This window comes from Balaenoptera acutorostrata, chromosome 1 (assembly GCF_949987535.1).
Source record: "Balaenoptera acutorostrata chromosome 1, mBalAcu1.1, whole genome shotgun sequence".
NCBI lineage: Eukaryota > Metazoa > Chordata > Mammalia > Artiodactyla > Balaenopteridae > Balaenoptera > Balaenoptera acutorostrata.
The window spans coordinates 140931258-140951698 of record NC_080064.1 but is presented as its reverse complement, the minus strand read 5'-3'; the positions used below and the strand labels follow the sequence as shown (position 1 = coordinate 140951698).

General features: G+C 40.1%; 1 protein-coding gene across 1 annotated transcript in view; it reads left to right on the top strand.

Annotated features, from left to right (window-relative positions):
• Window positions 1-14308, top strand: part of ACBD6 (acyl-CoA binding domain containing 6) — a 242340-nt gene extending 228032 nt beyond the window's left edge. The window contains exon 8 of the mRNA XM_007188191.2: window positions 12400-14308. Coding sequence (XP_007188253.1) covers window positions 12400-12554 — 155 coding nt within the window. The 3' untranslated portion in view covers window positions 12555-14308. The remainder of the gene's footprint in view (window positions 1-12399) is intronic.
• The last annotated feature ends 6133 nt before the right edge of the window (window positions 14309-20441 follow it).

Genomic DNA, 20441 nt, shown 5'->3' with positions numbered 1-20441 from the left:
ACAGGCCTATTCAGAATGTATATTTTTTTGTGTGTGAATTTTGGCAAATTGTGTCTTTCAAGGAATTGGTCCATCTCATGTAGATTATCATATTTGTAGGCACAGAATTGTTTGTAGTATTCCTTTTTATCCTTTTAATGTCTATTGGACCTGTAGTAATGTCCCCTCTTTCATTTCTGATATTAGTAATTTGTGTCCTCTCTTTTCTTATTTAACTTGGCTAGAGGCTTATTGATTTTATTGATCTTTTCAAAGAACTACCTTTTGATTTTATTGATTTTCTCTATTGATTTCCTGTTTTCAATTTCATTGATTTCTGTTGTAATTCTTTTTTTTTTTTTTTTTCTGCTTACTTTGGATTTAATTTGCTATTCTTTTTCCAGTTTCCTAAGGTGGGAACTTAGATTATTGATTTTATATCTTTCTTCTTTCCTAATACATGCATTCAATGCTATAAATTTCCCTCTAAGCACTGCTTTTGATGCATCCCACAAATTTTGATAAGTTGTGTTTTCATTTTCATTTAGTTCAAAATAATTTAATTTCTTTGATTTTTTTTCTTTGACCAATGTATTATTACTTACTACAAACTTACTATAAAGATACAGAAATCAAAACAGTGTGATATTGGTGTAGGGTGAGGTGTATAGATCAATGAAACAAGATAAATAACCTAGAAATAGACCAAACCACACATGGGTAATTGATTTTTGACAGAAGTGCCAAGGCAAGTCAATGGAGGAAAGGATACTCTATTTAACAAATGGTGCTGTAACAGTTGGACATACACATACATACTGGAGGGAAGAAAAGCCTCAACCCTTTTCTCATACCCTCCACAAAAATTACCTTGAAATGGATCAGAGACCTATATACATAAGAGCTAAAATATAAAGAACTAGAAGAAAATGTGGAAGAAAATCTTTGTGATCTTGAGATAGACAAAGACTTCTTATATAGGACACAAAAAGCACAAAACATAAAAGAAAAAAAATAAATTGGACTTCATTCAAAATTTAAAAATTTTACCCTTCAAAAGATACTGTTAATAAAAATGAGACACAGAGTGGGAAAAAATATTTATAAAACATATTTGGAAAAAAACTTATATCCAAGAATATATAAAGAATAATTCTAACTTTATTAAAAAGACACCCCAATTAATAAGTGGACAAAAGATTTGGATAACTCACCAAAGGTAGATGATTGGCAAATAAGTACATAAAAAGATGTTCATCATTAGACATTAGGGAAATGTAAATTAAAAACCACAATAAGGGGCTTCGCTGGTGGCGCAGTGGTTGAGAATCTGCCTGCTAATGCAGGGGACACGGGTTCGAGCCCTGGTCTGGGAAGATCCCACATGCCACGGAGCAGCTGGGCCCGTGAGCCACAATTGCTGAGCCTGCGCGTCTGGAGCCTGTGCCCCGCAATGGGAGGGGCCGCGATGGAGAAAGGCCCGCGCACCGCGATGAAGAGCGGTCCCCGCACCGCGATGAAGAGTGGCCCCCGCTTGCCGCAACTGGAGAAAGCCCTCGCACGAACCGAAAACCCAACACAGCCAAAAAATAAATAAATAAATAAATAAAAAAAAGAAAATCCTTTAAAAAAAAAAAAAAAAAACCACAATAAGAAGACCTGACTATACTATATAGTACCTATACTATAGGTACTAGAGACCTGACTAGAATGGCTAAAAAGAATTTTAATGATAATAACAACTGCTGACAAGGATACAGAGCAACTAGAGTTCATACATACTGGTGGGAATATAAACTTTGGAAGTTTGGCAGTTTCTTATTCAAGTTTAATATTCACTTGCCATGTGGCTCAGCAGTCCCACTCTAGATATTTACCCAAAAGATGTGAAAACATAAAAGATCCATACAAAGACGTGTGTCCAGGTGTTCATAGGATCTTATTTATAATGGCCAAAAACTGAACACAAGCCAGATGCCTACATACCTTTATACAATGGAGTACTACTCAGCAATAAAAGGGAAAGAACTACTCATACCTGCAGCAACATGGATGGATCTCAAAAGCATCATGCTCAATGAAAGAAGCCAGACACAGAAGACTATAGGCTGTATGATTTCCATTTCTGGAAAAGGCAAAACCTAAGGACAGAAATCAGATCAGTGGTTGCCAGGGGCAGTGGGTGGGGGTAAGAGGATTGGCTGCAGAGAGGCCAGAAGGAACTTTTGGGGGTTATGGACATGTCTTATGTCTCTATTGTAATGGTAGCTACACAAGTAGACACATTTGCCAGAATTCAAATTTTTAAGAAGAATGAATATTACTTCAATTTTTTAAAAAAGGGAGAAAAACCAGGGAATCTTGCTCTGTATGTTAACTGGCACAATCCAAAGTGGATGAAGAATCTGGGATGAACAAGATGGCAGAGTAGAAGGACCTTGAGCTCACCTCTTCTCACACGCACACCAAAATCACAACTAACTGCTGAACAGCCATTGATAAAAAAGACTGGAACCTACCAAAAAAGATATTCTACATCCAAAGACACAAAGAAAAAACCACAACAAAACAGTAGGAGGGGCGAACTCGTGATATAAACAATTCCCAAAGCACCCAGGTGGGTGACCCACAAACTGGAGAATACCTATATTGCAGAAGTTCTCCCACAGGAGTGAGAGTTCTGAGCCCCACATCAGGCTTCCCAGCCTAGGGGTCTGGCATCGGGTGGAGGAACCCCCAGAGTACCTGTCTTTGAAGGCCAGAGGGGCTTGATTGCAAGAGCTGCACAGGATTGGGGGAAACAGAGACTACACTCTTGGAGGGTGCACACAAGGTCTCACATACACCAGGACCCAGGGCAAAAGCAGTGACTTTGTAGGAGCCCAGGCCAGACCTACCTGCTGGTCTTGGTGGGTCTCCTGGGGAGGTGGGGGTTGGGGGGCAGCTGTAGCTCACCCTGGGAACATGGACACTGGTGGCAGTGGCAGAAATATTGGAGAGCGTCATCTACATGAACTCTCATTGAAGGCAGACATCTTGCCTGGGTCATAAGCACCGAGGCCTGGCCCCCCCCAACCGCCTGTAGGCTCCAGTTCTGGAACATCTCAGGCCAGACAACCAACAGGGCAGGAACACAGCCCCAACCATCAGCAAATAGGTTGCCTAAGAGTTCCTGAGCACACAGCCACCTCTAGATAAGTCCCTTGACATGGCCCTGCCCACCAGAGGGCCAAGACCCAGCTCCACCCATCAGTGGACAGGTACCAGTCCCTCCTGCCAGAAAGCCTGCACAAGCCTCCAGACCACCCTCACCCGCCAGGGGACAAACACCGGAAAACTACGATCCTACAGCCTGCAGGACTGAGTCCATAAACTCAGGTCAGAACCTACCCTGGGAACAGCTGGTCCCTGCCCCTGAGTGATGAGAGGGGAATGCACTGCTGGGACGAGGACCACTTCTCCAAGGTCAAGAAATGTAACTAACCTACCACAGAAACAAAAATACAAATAGAAATTTAAACAAAATGAGACAGCAAAGGAATATGCTGCAGACGAAGTAACAAGATAAAACCCCAGAAGGACAACTAAGTGAAGTGGAGATAGGCAATCTACCCGAGAAAGAGTTCCAAGTAATGATCATAAAGATGATCCAAGAACTCAGGAAAAGAATGGATGCATAGATCAAGAAGTTCTTAGCAAAGAGAAAATATAAAGAACAACCAAACAGAGTTGACGAATACAGTAATGAGATGAAAAATACATTAGAAGGAATCAATAGCAGAATAAATGAGGCAGAAGAACAAATCAGTGAGCTGAAGACAGAATGGTGGAAATCATTGCCATGGAACAGGATAAAGAAAAAATGGAAAGGAATGAGGACAGTTTAAGAGACCTCTGGGACATCACATGCACTACCAGTCACATTATAGGGGTCTCAGAAGGAGAAAGAGAGAAAGGACCTGAGAAGATATTTGAAGAGGTAATAGCTGAAAACTGCCCTAACATGGGAAAGGAAACTGTCACCCAAGTCCAGGAAGCACAGAGAGTCCCATACAGGATTAAGCCAAGGATTAACACACCAAGACACATAGTAATCAAATTGACAAAAATTAAAGACAAAATATTAAGAGCAACAAGGGAAAAGCAATAAATAACATACAAGGAGACTCCCATAAGGCTAGCAGCAGATTTTTCAGCAGAAACTCTGCAGGCCAGAAGGGAGTGGCATGATATATTTAAAGTGATAAAAGAGAAAAATCTACAACCGAGAATACCCAGCAAGGCTCTCATTTAGATTTGATGGAGAAATCAAAAGCTTTATAGACTAGCAAAAGCTAAGAGAATTTAGCACCACCAGGCCAGCTTTGCAACAAATGCTAAAGAAACTTCTCTAGATGAAAAAGAAAGGGTCACAACTAGAAAAAAAATTACAAATGGGAAAGCTCACCAGTAAAGGCGAACATACTGTAAAGGTAGGAAATCATCCACACACAAATGTGATATCAAAACCAGCAATTGTGAGAAGAGGATAGTACAAATACAGGATATTGGAAATACATTTGAAATTAAAAGACCAGCAACTTAAAACAATCTTGCTTATATATAGACTGCTATATCAAAACCTCATGGTAACCGCAAACCGAAAATCTACCATAGATACACACAAATAAAAGAAAAAAGAATCCAAACACAACTCTAAAGTTAGTCATCAAATCACAAGAGAAGAGAACAGAAGAGGAAAGGGAAAAAAAAGTCCTCCAATGTACCTAGCTAAGCACTTGTGCTTTGAGCATGTGTGTTTCCTTCTGCCCAAATCCTGAACGAGGTACTATACTAGCTACCCAACCCTCCAACCAGGCAGATCAGAATTAAAAGAACCTGGAGCAGCCTTGAGGTCCATAGGCTCACATAAGAATATGATTCCCTCTATAATAAACATAAAAGTAACTACCATTTAATAAGCATCTACTATTTGAGTCCTCTATTAGACCCTGGACATGCATTTTCATTTTCCTAGGAAGACCATCTGAGGATAGTTACTCAAGGTCACACAAACCCAGATGGATTCTAGAATCCGTGTTCTTTCTATGGCACTACTTACGAATAAGGGCCTGTCCACCTGGGTCTCCAGGTTAATGTGGCAGTTTCCTCGTTTTGGAGCTGTATCCCTATTCTGAATGTAGGCATTCTTTTTTTTTTTTTTTTTTTTTTTTTTTTTTTTTTTTAATTTATTTTTTTATTTTTGGCTGTGTTGGGTCTTCGGTTCGTGCGAGGGCTTTCTCCAGTTGCGGCAAGCGGGGGCCACTCTTCATCGCGGTGCGGGGACCGCTCTTCATCGCGGTGCGCGGGCCTTTCTCTATCGCGGCCCCTCCCGTCGCGGGGCACAGGCTCCAGACGCGCAGGCTCAGCAATTGTGGCTCACGGGCCCAGCTGCTCCGTGGCATGTGGGATCTTCCCAGACCAGGGCTCGAACCCGTGTCCCCTGCATCAGCAGGCAGACTCTCAACCACTGCGCCACCAGGGAAGCCCTGAATGTAGGCATTCTTGACTGAGGTTCTGACACTCCGTATATATCTTACTAGCCCCACCCCCCTGCAATGGTTGGACCTGACTTGTGTACTAGGTCACTGGCTGGACTCCTGCTCCTTCAGGGATGGGTTTCTGGCAACAAGGCCATTCAGTGGTGACTGTCCAGACCAGTACTGCTGGCCCCACCCACCACCAAAGCCCTGGGGTGGGGTTAGTTCACTCAGCCTGATCTACTTTCAACACCTTCTCCATAGTAAATACTGATGAGAGATATTTGGATGGTCACCTACTGTGGACCAGCATTACATTAAGCACCTAAAATTTATTGTTGAACTTGAGTGGTACTTATCCGCCCTGGACCCTCAGGCTGCCTGTCATCCGAGCCCACATCAGATCATGGCCAAAAGTCAGTATTCCTTTAGTATGTTGACATAGTTGAAAAGGCCTTGTGCAAAAGATATACTAAGAAACAACAAATGTGAGATATACACAGAGAGACTCTGGGTTCCTACAGAATCATGGGTTGTAGGTCATAGTTCACATTGTCATCAGGGAACTCACCCAACACAGGTTTGTAAAATTACATCAGTAGCAATAAGGAAGTTGGAAAAAGTAGTGATTGGTAAGGTTGAGAGTCATAATAATTAGTCTCAGGTGGGAGCAGTTCATCCTATAGGCACTATACCACACATCAGTTCTTTACAATGTGCATGAAAATCACCTGTGGCTCTTGTTACACCATGGATTCTAACTCAGTATATCTGAGGTGGGGCTTGAGACTCTGCATTTCTAACAAGCTCCCCTAATACGCTGAAAGCCACTGATCCTCAGAGTACAATTTGCATGGCAAGGCCGTTAGACCTCCTTGACACAGGTTTAAAAAGGAAAAAATAGAGTTGACTTACTAGGATCTAAGTCATGCATGTAGGTGGCATTAAAACCTTCCAGCCAAGGTTCATGATCTTACCAGAAAAGTAATCATTCATAGAGGAAAAAGACCAAACCAGCCCTGAGTCTCAGAGCATTAGGAAGATGGATCCCGGCATTGAGGGGTCTGGAAATACATATAGAAATCAGGATAGGGAAAGAATGTGCAGCAGTCATAGAAATAACGACAACATTGTTAAACTGTTTGAAAAGCAGAGAAGAAGGTAGCCTGGGGTATTTGAAGTCAGGCCTGGAACGCCAGACCCAGGACACTAGACTCACTGGCACAGAAAAGGCAAACTTCAAAGTCTTAACAACAAGCAATGGAAAAAAATCAGCACAGGCAAACCAACACCGTCACAAATGTCCAGAAGGCAATCAGGTAGATTCCCAGATGTGGGAAGTGAACTTACCTGCTCATCTTCAGCTTCCAGAAGGAACAGAGCAAGGGAAATCAAAGCGTCCTAGTGCCAGAGGAAATAGCGTGTTCAGCAAGGAATCCAGGAGACGATGAAGTACGGAAGCTGGAAAACTCAGCAAAAACTCAGCTCTGCTACCCACGTCACATCCGACGTAAAGTTACGTCGTACTGAACCAATGAGAGGCCTGTGTTCCTTCTTACCTGTGTGGGGCATTATCAATACGTGTGAGTTAAGTGGCTCTAGCTGTGAAAATTGACAAATAGTATGAGGCAGGAAGCACGCTGGTAGAGCCCTGAGTCTCAAAGTGAGGTCCCAGATCATCAGTATCAGCATCACCTGGGAACCTGTTAGGAAATGTAAATTCTCAGTCCTGCTCCAAACCTACCAATCAGAAACTGCGGGGGTGGCACCCTGCAGTCTGTGGTCCAACAAGCCCTCCAGGTGATTCTGATGCAGGCTCACTGCAGTAGAGTCTAGTGAAAGCCTGGTGGAGAGAGAAGGCCAGGTGTGGCAAAGGACAGTCATTATAAGTAGGCTTGATAATGGTGCTTTTAAAGAGCTGGTGGGGCTTCCCTGGTGGCGCAGTGGTTAAGAATCCACCTGCCACTGCAGGGGACATGGGTTTGAGCCCTGGTCTGGGAAGATCCCACATGCTGCAGAGCAACTAAGCCCGTGAGCCACAACTACCGAGCCTGCACTCGAGAGCCCACGAGCCACAACTACTGAAGCCTGTGCGCCTAGAGCCCATGCTGTGCAACAAGAGAAGCCACTGCAGTGAGAAGCCCGCACACCACAACAAAGAGTAGCCCCTGCTCGCCACAACTAGAGAAAGCCCGCGTGCAGCAACGAAGACCCAACACAGCCAAGAATAAATAAATTAATTAAAATAAAGAAAAGAGCTAGTAAAGTCTTAAAGCCTGTTTATAGGGAGAAGAAAACCCAGTAGAGATAATGTAAAATAATAATTAATAAAACATGCTCAGTCATCAACAATGAAAACCAAAGTGGATGAATGTAAATTGTAGTAAAAATTACAAGTGAAAATTTAATAATGGGCATTAACAGTCTTCGCCTCTTAAGCTTTTTATTTCCCAACCACATAAATGTGTCTGCTGGTAAGGACACCATTAGGAATTTTCAATAATCTGTATGTCTCCTTCAAATGGATTTCTCCAGTATGGTAAGGGAAACCACCTTAGGTAGGTAGCTCTTTGGCCAGAGTGATCATGTAATATAAATATATTTAATAAGAGTATCCAGAAAAATTGCTAAAAATCCTGAGCCCAAAACATATGTCTTCAGAAAGTCACACAGTACAGTAAAAATGGAGATAGTAGTGTGTATGGGGTGAGAGGGTTGTTTTGTTTTGTTTTGTTTTCCGATTCAAATTTTACCTTCCTGCTGAGCTTATCAATATAGATTTCCCCTAGTACCACATATTTATCATGTCCCAAACAGTATTATTTCTACCCCTCCATAATTTTCTGCTTCTGTTCCCCTCCAAAAACTTTTGCTCTTCCTTCTTCTGGTTCCTTATTTTAGAGATGTCACCAGCATCTATGTGTTCTCCAAGACTTGAAACATAAGTCATCTTTGCTTCTAATTCTTTTGCCCATTGTTCTTTTGGATTGATTTATTAAAGTTTTTTTTTGTTTTAATATTAAGGATATTAGCTCTTATCTGTGTTATGTAGGTGAATATGTTTCCCAGTTTATGGTTTACTTTTGTATATAGTATTTTTGTGTGTGTGGTATAGCTATTTTAAATTTGTGTTCAAATTTATCAGTTTTAGGTTTCTATATAATCAGATTTATCAGTAATTTTATCAAGTGTAGAAATACTCAGGCTGTTTTATTCAGTAAACATTACGATCACAGGCCTTGGGCCTAAGAGCTTTTCAAAAACCTATAAAAGTACTTGAAATCTGAAACAAAATATCTTTGCTACAGAAAACAAAAAGAAAATTGCAAAATATAAATAATTAAATGTTTAGCTAGGTGTCTACAAATATGACATTATATCAGTTTCGTTAATTATTAAATTTAGTGTTCACAAACATTATTTTAAAAAAAGGTACATCCGTACTTTGCTATGTCCTACCTGAATTTCAGTGGCTCTCTTATTCAGTCCCTTCTTTTTTCTTTTTTTTTCCCTTCAGGATTGTCTTTTTTTTTTTTTAACATCTTTATTGGAGTATAATTGCTTTACAATGGTGTGTTAGTTTCTGCGGTATAACAAAGTGAATCAGCCATACATACACATATATCCCCAAATCTCCTCCCTCTTGCATCTCCCTCCCACCCTCCTTATCCCACCCCTCCAGGTGGTCACAAAGCACTGAGCTGATCTCCCTGTGCTATGCAGCTGCTTCCCACTAGCTATCTATTTTACATTTGGTAGTGTATATATATCCATGCCATTCTCTCACTTTGTCCCAGCTTACCCTTCCCCCTCCCCGTGTCCTCAAGTCCATTCTCTGTGTCTGCGTCTTTATTCCTGTCCTGCCCCTAGGTTCTTCAGAACCATTTTTTTTTTTTAGATTCCATATATATGTGTTAGCATACGGTATTTGTTTTTCTCTTTCTGACTTACTTCACCCTCTATGACAGTCTCTACGTCCATCCACCTCACTACAAAGAACTCAATTTCGTTTCTTTTTATGGCTGAGTAATATTCCATTTTATATACGTGCCACATCTTTATAGGTTGCTTCCATGTCCTGGCTATTGTAAATAGAGCTGCAATGAACATTGTGGTACGTGACTCTTTTTGAATTACGGTTTTCTCAGGGTATATGCCCAGCAGTGGGATTGCTGGGTTGTATGGTAGTTCTATTTTTAGTTTTTTAAGGAACCTCCATACTGTTCTCCATAGTGGCTGTATCAATTTACGTTCCCACCAACAGTGCAAGAGGGTTCCCTTCTCTCCACACCCTCTCCAGCATTTATTTATCAGTCCCTTCTTTATACTCCTGCCAACACTGGCTAATTTCAAGCCCCCTAAAAGGACTACCACAGTCCCTTAACTGATCTACCTGCCACAAATGCCTAGGTTCTCCAAGTCACTCTAGAATTATCATCCTAACACAGAGGTCAAATTATCAAATTATGAGGAGGTCCCCTCCTCATAAATGCCAGACTTCTTAGTATGGCTTTCAAGACTTTGTATAGTTTAATATAAATCCAGCCTCTGCTTTTGACCCTCTATATTGCTTCTCTGAGCCAGCAGACAGTTCTCTCAGCATTCCCTGTGCTCTCCTGCTTCTCTTAATGTTGTTTTGTCACTCTGCAATGCCTTTTCTTCTAAGTTTACCTGGAATTTTACTCTGTCCTCAAAGCTCAGCTTACATACCACCTACTTGTAGTATTTTTCCTGATTCCTTAGCTTCCTCCTCCTCTCCCCCATCCCCCTCACCTTTGCAGGTGTGTGTGTGTCCCCGCCTGCCACAGTGTTTATTCATCCTTCTAAGTTCCTCAGAGGAGGAATCTTACCTGTATCCTTGATAGGACTGTTATGGTATGTATTCAGTAAAATACTCATTGAATCAAACTACTTACCCTTCTTGCTCTCCCTTTCTTTTAAAAACCTTTTGTTGTTGCTGTTGTGTAATATATCACACTACAAAATTGTATATAAAATGTATATGAAGAATTTTAAATGTACCTTTAAAAAATTGTATACCTACCACGTAGTTTAAGAAAGAGAACATTGCCAGTATCTTTGAAACCCCCTGTGTGTGTGCCTATCCAATTATACGGCCTTCCCTATACCGCCCCCCACCCCAGATTAGCACTATCCCAAATTTCATACCACTATTTTCCCTTAGAGTTTCACTTCGTATTTGTGTCTCTGAACAATGGTGTTTAGTCTTGCCTGTTTTTAAAATTGTGTTTAAATGGAAACATACTGTATGTATTCTTCTAATTTGCTTTTTCCCTTCAACATTATGTTCTAGAGATAAACTCATGTTATATGACGCTATAGGTCATTAGTTTTCATTTTGGTAAGGGATTTCATTGTATATGTAAACAATATTTTATTTTTACATGTTATTCTTAATGGGCATTTGAGTTGTCTACATTTGTGGTCTATCACAAACAGGGCTACTATACGTACATTCTTGCAGATATCTCCTGGAAAACACATGCAAAGGTTTCTAGAGAGTATAACTAGGAGTAGAATTGCTGGGTCCAAGGGTAGGCATTTGTTTAGGTTTAACGTGTAATGCCAACTTGTTGTCCAAAGTGTTGTCCAAAGTGATGCACAGTGTACACTCTCCACAGTCCAGAGGGGAGTTTCCCTTGCTCCAGGCCTCCTCCACACTTGGTATTGTCTTAGTTTTTAGTTTTCAGTTATCTAGTGGGTGTGAAATGGTATCTCCTGGTTTTAATTTTGACTTCCGTGATTACTAATGTGGTTGCTCATCTTTTCAGATGTTTGTTGCTATTTATGTTTTATCTTGTGTGAAATGCCTGTTTTTGACTTCAGCCCAGTTGTCTCCGTGCCATCTAATTAATGGAGCTTTGTTTCCTCGCTGACCTTCAACGCCAGCATTGTCACAATCAAGTTTCTGTACATGTGCAAAAGAATGGATGGCTCTCCCTTCTAGCCCTTTGGTCTGTTTGTCCATCCTGGGGGCAGGACCATACCATCTTCATAATAAGTCTTGATACCCGTAGGTCCCTTTCCTCTTCCTGTGCCCTGTGTGATTGGTGCCATTTTCTTTAAGGCCGCTTTAGCGGGATGGTCTGATTACTCGGCCGCCTTTTTTTCTTTCTTCATTTACGAATTTTAAAGTTCAGTTAGTTACCCACTTATTCCCTCTTCAAAGATGACACAAAATCTTTCCTTTGACATTTACAATTTTTTTTTTTAAATTTATTTATTTATCTATTTATTTTTGGCTGTGTTGGGTCTTCGTTTCTGTGCGAGGGCTTTCTCCAGTTGCGGCAAGTTGGGGCCACTCTTCATCGTGGTGCGCGGGCCTCTCACTATCGCGGCCTCTCTTGTTGCCGGTCACAGGCTCCAGATGCGCAGGCTCAGTAGTTGTGGCTCACGGGCCTAGTTGCTCCGTGGCATGTGGTATCTTCCCAGACCAGGGCTCGAACCCGTGTCTCCTGCATTAGCAGGCAGATTCTCAACCACTGCGCCACCAGGGAAGCCCGACATTTACAATATTTTGAGGCTTTTGACTTAGCTTACAAACCTATCACTTTGATCAAAGTAAATGAAATACTTAAACTACTTTTGTTCCTTCCCTTCATCCCATCCTGAAGAATAGAGTCCAAAAAGCCTCACAATTTAAAAAAATGTATTTGTTTGTTAGCTTCTGGGCAGCCAGATAGGCAAATTTGATTTTCCTAACACTGGCAAACCCACCGTCACGGCGCAGTTCCGTTACAAGGCCTCATCGCCCCCGGCCACTGTCCCGTCGCCCACTGTTCAGGATTCCTGATTGCTCAGCACTTGTCTTTCCTGCTGAAGTCTAGTACTCTCTGTCTCATGGTAACTTGGTTTTCGTATTTGTCGATTTTCCTGTCAGCTGCTGCCTGTGAGTTTTTGGACATTGTCGAGCTGCTGCTCCAGTCCGGCGCCGACCCCACGCTCCGAGACCAGGACGGCTGCCTGCCGGAGGAGGCGACAGGGTGCAGAGCGGTCACTTTGATGTTACAGCAGCACACGACTGGCAAGGCTTAATCAAAAGACTGGAAACCCACAGTCTATAACAGCACAGGGCTTCAGTGGTGAAAGAAAACTTCAAAAATAAATAACACTTCTTTTGCCACCCATCTTTGGTATACATTGGCTAATAAAATCAGTTGTGAGGAACTGGGGTTTTGAAGTCTCAGCAATTCCTTCTACTTGCATATATTCCAGCGAGTACCGTTTGGTGATGAACATGTGTACTGTGCATAATACAATCCAATTCCGCTGAGCGTGCTCTGAAATTTATCACTGTTCTAGAGGCTGGGAGAGGAGGCGACGCGTCGTATTTCACAATTTTAAACATGACTGCTCTTTTAAAAAACATACAGAAGGGAAATAGAACCGGCAGTACTACACTGATAATTAGGGAAAGTTCCATGAAATCCCAATATGGTGGAGCTCAAACGGTCTCATGGCATTTGGTACAGCTGGTCTAAATAAGTAGCTAAAACGTCTATTCTTTTCTCAGACAGAATTGGGAAGATAGGAAAGAAGAGGGCTGTTAAGAAAGCAAAAGGGAGAAAGGGCAGAGTTTTGTCACATAAGGGATATAAAAGTCAGGAACAACCAGATTTACGGAAAACCTCAGAATCTTGGACATTTTAGGATGGAAACACAGATTCTAGAGAATTCACCGGTTAGGTCAGGATTCCTTAAACTCACCTTTACAAAACAGGGAGGAACCTCCTTAGGGCCCTTTTAATTGGCTATAATGTTCCTGTCGCATATGGCAGCAGTCTCTGTAACTAGCTCAGGCCTGAACTGTTAGGCCTATTTGGGCCTAATATGAAACAGCCGTAATGCCCCAATACTTAGGTGTGATTGAAGTTATTTCTGGAGCAATTCTATTTTTTATTAAAAACATAGACAAGTACGCCGCAGGTTTTATTTAAAGGATAGACGAGTATGCCACTGTTGAAACTGGCTCCCTACATTTTCCCCTTTAAGCCTCAAGAACTCCATCTGGGAAATTCCTTGACATTTCTTATTATGTGAGGAAAGTAGATAGTTGTCATAGGAAGAGAAATGAAGAAACAAGTTGAGATGCCAGGATAACCATTTAAAGGATAATTTTTCTAACATGTCACTCCTAAGATAACAATAAACTTGTTTAGTGGAGCCCTCAACAATGGACAAGAGTTTCATTAGCTCAAGCTAACCTGTCCTTCTGGAAGAAGCCCCTCCAGAGCAGAAATGAGGCATATTAATAATGCTGCTTATTTTGTGATTTTTCTAACCTCTTATTTTCTGAGATGTAAACCAAAACCACTCACCAAGATTATTCATTTTTTATATGACTTCTTAATTATCTGTGGAAGTGATAAGTACATTAGTACATACTGAAATGTTACTGTAATTCTAGCAGAGCTTTCTCTTCATTATGTTCTTTTCCCACAGTCCCAGCTACATTGCAACCTACTGTTCAGCTAAATTCTCTTATGTTCCACATTAATTGAATGTGTTTTAAGTAACATTATTCATTAGTTACAGTAAAAGTGACCAAGATGTTGCATGCAGCTTTTAACTGATATTACTTTGTGCATTTTTTGGACATTAGCAAATCAAAAAGTGTTTATTCATTTCCAATTTACAGGGTAGTTATCTGAGCAAGAAGCTATCAAGGAACTCCTTTTTTCATTTCTCTTTTGTAATTAGATCTGGGTATTTCTTAGACAAGTTTTTAATAAGCTGTTTTGCCACAGCTAAAACAGGTTGTTTTTAAATAAAGAATGTAATTTGGTTTTTATTAATTTTATTTTAAAGTTTTCACATTTGCATTGAAAGCTATCACTAAAAACAGTCATCAACTTAACATTTTCAAGTGCATTTTAAAATCAGGTTCCAAAATCTCTATACTTTTGTTGCCCGTATCTGAATTTTCAAAAACCTTACTGTCGTATATAACAATCTATGGATCATCTCCCTGTGCCTTATTAAGGGGAAGATTGCATTCATAAATGTCAGAGAAAACTGGATCTTGGTTTGTTTTCATTCCCCTTAAACTATTGAACTATTATGTAGTGCATCACACTTCAGCCAGATCACGAGTTCCATTGCCAAAGCTTCAGTGGTTACCACCAAGCAAAGAACACAAATATACTGGACCAGAAAGCTGGCTAACTTCCTCAGATATGTGGTGAACCACTTTTTCATATAGTTCAGCATGATAAAACTAGGACATACTTTTAGTGTAAATTTGGTTTTGTTTTGCAGAATTTTTTTTCCTGGACAGATTAGTGATGTTCAAGCCAATTAGTATTTGAAAATATCCTAGAAAACCTTTTTCTGAAGGTTCACCTCTTCTTTTTTTGGCCGTGCCATGCAGCTTGTGGGATCTTAACTCCCCGACCAGGGATTGAACCCACGCCTTCGGCAGTGAAAGGAATTCCCTAACCACTGGACCACCAGGGAATTCCCTGAAGGTTCATTTCTAGTCATGATTCAACTAGAACTTCAAGATAATTGTTCTGCCTTTTTTTTTAATGTTTACTGGGATTGGGATTTCGTTTACCTCATCCTTGGTTCAAACTCTCTGATTTGTTATTTTTAGTGTACATGAGAATTTTAAAAATTGAGTCTCCATTGTGTTCCCAAACTGGAAACCAGTTGGCTTGGAGGCATCTTTAGGTAGTGGGTAACTAAAGACATTTGTCAGTGTTGTGAATAGTTGCTTTTTGCTACTTTACCGCTTGCATTTTCTAGACTATTTATATTTTACCTTTCTACTTTAACCTCCTTCTCGGTTCCACATTTATTCTATTGTCTTGTCCTCCAGCCACCTCTATAGATGTGTGTCTACACATAAAAACATACCTAACCCCATTTTCCTATGCCCTTAATAAAGTGAAAAAGGAAATTTGTTGCTTTTTCTTTTTCTTTCCTGGAGATATTGTGATCAGAACAACGCTAATGGCTCTTTCTGTATTTAATATCTATTCAACGCTGTCATTTACTTTGCCCTCTATCAACTGATCTAAGAGGCCCTGATTGCCTTCACAGTAGTCTTGATACACACTAGTGAAAAACAAGGATTAAAAAGAGAATCATGTAAACAAACATTACGGAGGAGGCAAAGAAAAGCATCTGAATCAGTTACCTTCAGAACTCTTGCTTGAGTCAGCTAAATCAGTGTTAACTCTTGCGGAATTCCAGATCACTCTCCCTCTAGAACACAGTGTTGCGCATGGAATTTTGAGGAGTTCACAGGTCTCCTGAAGCCCATCTCTGAACTCCACGGTGGTCTGTGAATCCCATTTAGAACCCCTTTTTTCTGGCTTCTTGTTACAGTATTTCATTCTTGAATGAAATACAATAATATGTTGACTGAACCAATTTTCATAGTTTTAAGTGCTTCTACCGGATGATGTATGGGGTCTTGCTGTGCCTATTTGAAAGAATGAGAGAAGTGCATCTTTTTTTAAAACCATTGGTCAAGATTCCAACAATATACATAACAGTTTTATCACTGATAACCACGATTGGAAATTTTTAAAGAGGCCCTGGCCAAAAAGTTGGACCCTGACCTATTTGACCTCTGGTTCTGCTGCAGGGCAGAAATGAGCCCACATGTTCAGTTCTGTGTGACTAATGATGGCTTTTTATGTGCATTTAGCTCTTTTGACTTTTCAGAATGCTTTCACGGGCATTATCTAATCTGTCATCCCTCCACAGTAACCCTGTAGAGTAGGTAGTGCAAGGGCTCTTAAGGCCACTTAAAAGAGGATGAATCTGAGACATAAACAGGTTACTTAAATTGCCCAAAGTCACAGAGTAGTAGTAGAGCCACAGTTAGGACCAAGTCTGCTGAATCTCAGCCCTTTATTAGACCACAAAACTCATGTGAAGTTTTGAAGCTCCTCCTCCATTCAATCCACAAATATTCCCTGAGAGCCTTCTAAATGACAGGCACTGTTTTAGGCCACTGTCATTCCCTTTTCCCATTATCATGGAAATTTAGAAGTACTTATATGATGTTATCTCAAGATATTGCATGAGATATCTTGAAAAGTCTCCTAGAAATTCATAAGTTAATAATCAAAAAGTAAATCTTTTAAACCTACTATAACTATGTCTCTAATAAAGAGATAAGAAGTCAGCCAACTGAACACATACTGTTATCTCTAATGCTTGTTAGGTAGAAGGGTAACAACCAAAGTATAATATCTAGAATCGTATCTATTACAGCTTTTTTTTAATGTTTCAGCATTTTCCAGCTAAAGGGTTGCCATAATCCAGTGAACCTTTCCATTAAATAGGTATTTCTTAGCTTCCTGCCAGGTTTAACTACTCAGCTATGGGTTATTATTCCGTGTACAATATGGCATCTCTGAGGATTAATGAACAAGGTGTGTGATGGGAACAGAGCTGATCTTGGGTTGCAGAAGGGTTAGTGTCCAGGCTAATATATGCCTCAGCTGAACATGAAGACTTTCAAATGCTTATTTAGCATTTAACGGTTGAAACAAGGCTTTCATCAAACTTCAGGTCCCTAAAAGATGCCCTTCATAAGTAAATGTTTATCACAAAAAGGTATGTAACCCACCAACAATTCAGTAATGAAAATATCAAGTTTAAATATTTATTGAGCAAATTTTAAATCCCAACCCCTAAGGCGTTTTGGGTCAGATGTTTCAATAGTAGTCGTAATACTATATTTGATGAATTTTAAGATGCACATTTTTTCACATTTTAAAGTATCCAAAATTGGATATCTTTTACAAACAATGTTATAGTTGAATTGGCAGCATTTTTTTTCTTAGTAATGCATAAACTAATGTATCTTATAGTCAATACATCTTAACTTCAATGATGTTAACAGTAATCACACCTTACCTTGTATAGGACTTTATACACAAGCATCTTAACTGAACCTCAGAATAATTATAAAAGTAGAAATAATTGGTATTTTCTCTATTTCACAAATGAGGAAATTGAAACTCAGAATTGTTAGGGAAATTGTCCAAGGTTATACAAATAGAAACAGTAGAAATGCCCATCTTTATATAAGCTTTATTATATAAATATAAAACACTTCAGTATACATGATCTTATTTTGCCAGAATCAGGGTGATTTTCCAAACCTGTGATACCAAGTCCGAAAGTTTTCCCTGTACCACATTATCAGGGTGAGTGAAAGTGAAAACGAAAGCAACCACAGTCAGAGGTGCCTTATCAGGCCTCTTCATGGATTTTATATATACATATTGGACTTTCTCCTTATAGCATAAAAAGCCTTCAATGCAGTCTTTTATAATCATGTGATTTGAAAAATTATTATGATCATTACTGGAGCTTTACCTTGAGCATCTTTAATTATTTCAGTAACCATTCACAGCTACTTCATCAGAAGGGTTTAGGTCAAAGTATAGTGATTATCAGACTGAAGAAAAAAAAAGCTTCCTTGTTATACTTATCATCTAAGGTTTATTATGCACCAAGTATGATCAATTTTTCAAATATGCATTAATTGGCATTACACTAAAGAATTGAACAGGAAAAGCTATTTAATCTCATCTTTATTCACTTACCCTTGAAATATTGTTGTCATGCTCCTACTTGAAAAGCAGAACTTAATGGCTTAATCCTTGTACGGATCATCATAGTTATTAGGAGTTCATAGTTTTTTATTTATTACTGTTTTCACTTTCATATATAAAGTATTCAAATTTTTCTTTCCTGTGTTTTGTTACATCGCTTTTTCTTCACACAGTTATAAAATAAGTGATTGTTTTACATTTTTACTCTCTCTTCTTTTGGAAATTCATGAACTGGAGTCATTTCTGAGGGCAGTAGTCCTTCTTCCAGCAATAGAGAGCCCCCAGCCCTAAAAACCAGATCAGGATGTTCACAAGGTACATGCTAGTTTACACTCAGGACAGAATCTTCCTTGTTTCCTTCCTACATGTCTTAGAAGGAATGAACGTGTGTTCTCAACTAGAACACTGAGGTTAAAACCAGAAGGGAAACATCCAAGGACCTGCCCCTATAACATGCATCTGCCTCGTGGTAGAACTCTAGGCACTCCGTGTGGGTTTCTCTTATAGGTGGAAAAAAACCATTTGAACCTAAAACTACTGGATGCAGTGGCTGAACTTAAAGGACCTTGAGGGCATTAAGGAATAGAGAGGTGCCTTCCAATGGGCTGCCCTGGGCAGCAGTAGCAGCAAATTCATCATCCACACTGCAGCCAGGATTTATTTTTCCTCTCACTTGTGTAGCAATCCCGGTTTCCATTTTAATATTTAGAAGGTAAGTTCAGTTGATGGACACTTTGTGTAATAAAAAGCTCTTTTAAAGTACGTGCACACGTACACACACAGGATAAAAAGTGGCACCGCAGTGCCCGTGGCTTTCATGGAGTACATTTGCAGAGCCCAAAGCTTAGTCCTGGATATGTTTATAGCACTTTAGCTCCGTTTGTGAGTTTGGAACCCTTCCAAAAAAGAAGAGAAAGACATATATTATTGTTTATAATCTGCTTTATTCCGCCAAACCTTGACTGAACAGACTTGTGGATTGCTGTTTAAATCCCTCAGTGCCTTTAACTGCCGATACAGAAAGTGGTTAATGCGCATTCTAAACGAAGCTTGGCATCTACTCCAGGAAATCACTTTAATTGAGAAGCATTAAATGTTAAAATGATTCTGAAAAAAATAATAAATCCAGCAACATATTGAGTATAAAAGTCCTGGCCCATCAGTAATACAGGTTCTTGGTTATCATATTCCTGTAGACTGGGTGAGCTGTAGTTTGACAAGTGTCAAAAAAAGTGACATTCAATTCCCTAGGTCACAGGCAGCCCCCCATCAGCTTGCCAGTGAGAAGACAACCTTCACCATCTCTATTTTAGAGATGAGGAGAGAGCTGTCAACTTTATAAATGTTTGTTTTTCTGGAATAATATGCCAGTCCCAGGTGACTAAAATAATGAGGTTTAACCCCAAAGTCCTTGACTGGGCTTTCCACTGCTGTGCTGAAGCCATCTGTTGAAACCTATTTACCATTTTAATGGCCTTTGGGAAAAAAAACTGCTCATTTCCAACTCCAAGTGTGTGCCAAGACCACTTTTGGGGGTTTATATCTTTCAGGAAGCAATTCCCAGCCTTTCCAAAATCCCCAAGCCCCTCCCAACCAACAGGAGATCCTGGTCCAGGGTTGGCAAGCAAGTGAGAGAAACATAAATCTTAGAAAACAAACAACACAAGAACAAAACCAAAAAACTCTCCCCCAACTCTAGAGACAGCCTCGCCTGTATCAGCCTTGAAAGTTCTGACCATTTCAGTGGTCTGCTAAACAACCTGAAGGATAAATAAGTCACGTGGAAACCTTTTTCTCCTAGGAGCCCCTTCCATGAGAAGGGAAAACATGGGTTTTGTCAGGGATGGCCTGTGACTTGTTCATTTAATTACAGAATAACCTACCAGTTAATAACATACCTAAATTCAGTCTTTGTGTTTGACGGGAGATGGCCAAAGGAAGAATCACCAAAGGAAAGGGTTTTAAAGGAAAATCCTGAAGTCACATTGGACAAAAATGAGAGAAGAAAATGAATGAAAAAGTGACAAAGGGACAAATGTTACATGCAGAAGCCATACCCGCTTTCTCTGACAGGATGTAATACACTCTCCTGGGGCAGCAGCTGATCATTTAGAAGACAATAGTTTGGATGGGTTATTTTTATTACTTCTTTTAGAATTATGATAATAAAAAGTTCCCTCTTCCTAATGATTTGGCCCCATTTTATAAACTTTGTCGGGTTTTTTCCTCCCTCCTAACTCACAGTGTCTCCCCAGCAGCAGTGGCTGACCATTGCTTATTTCCCTGAGGCAGTCACAACCCAAATAAGCATCCAGACCCAGCTCCATGCCTCCCCGCTCAC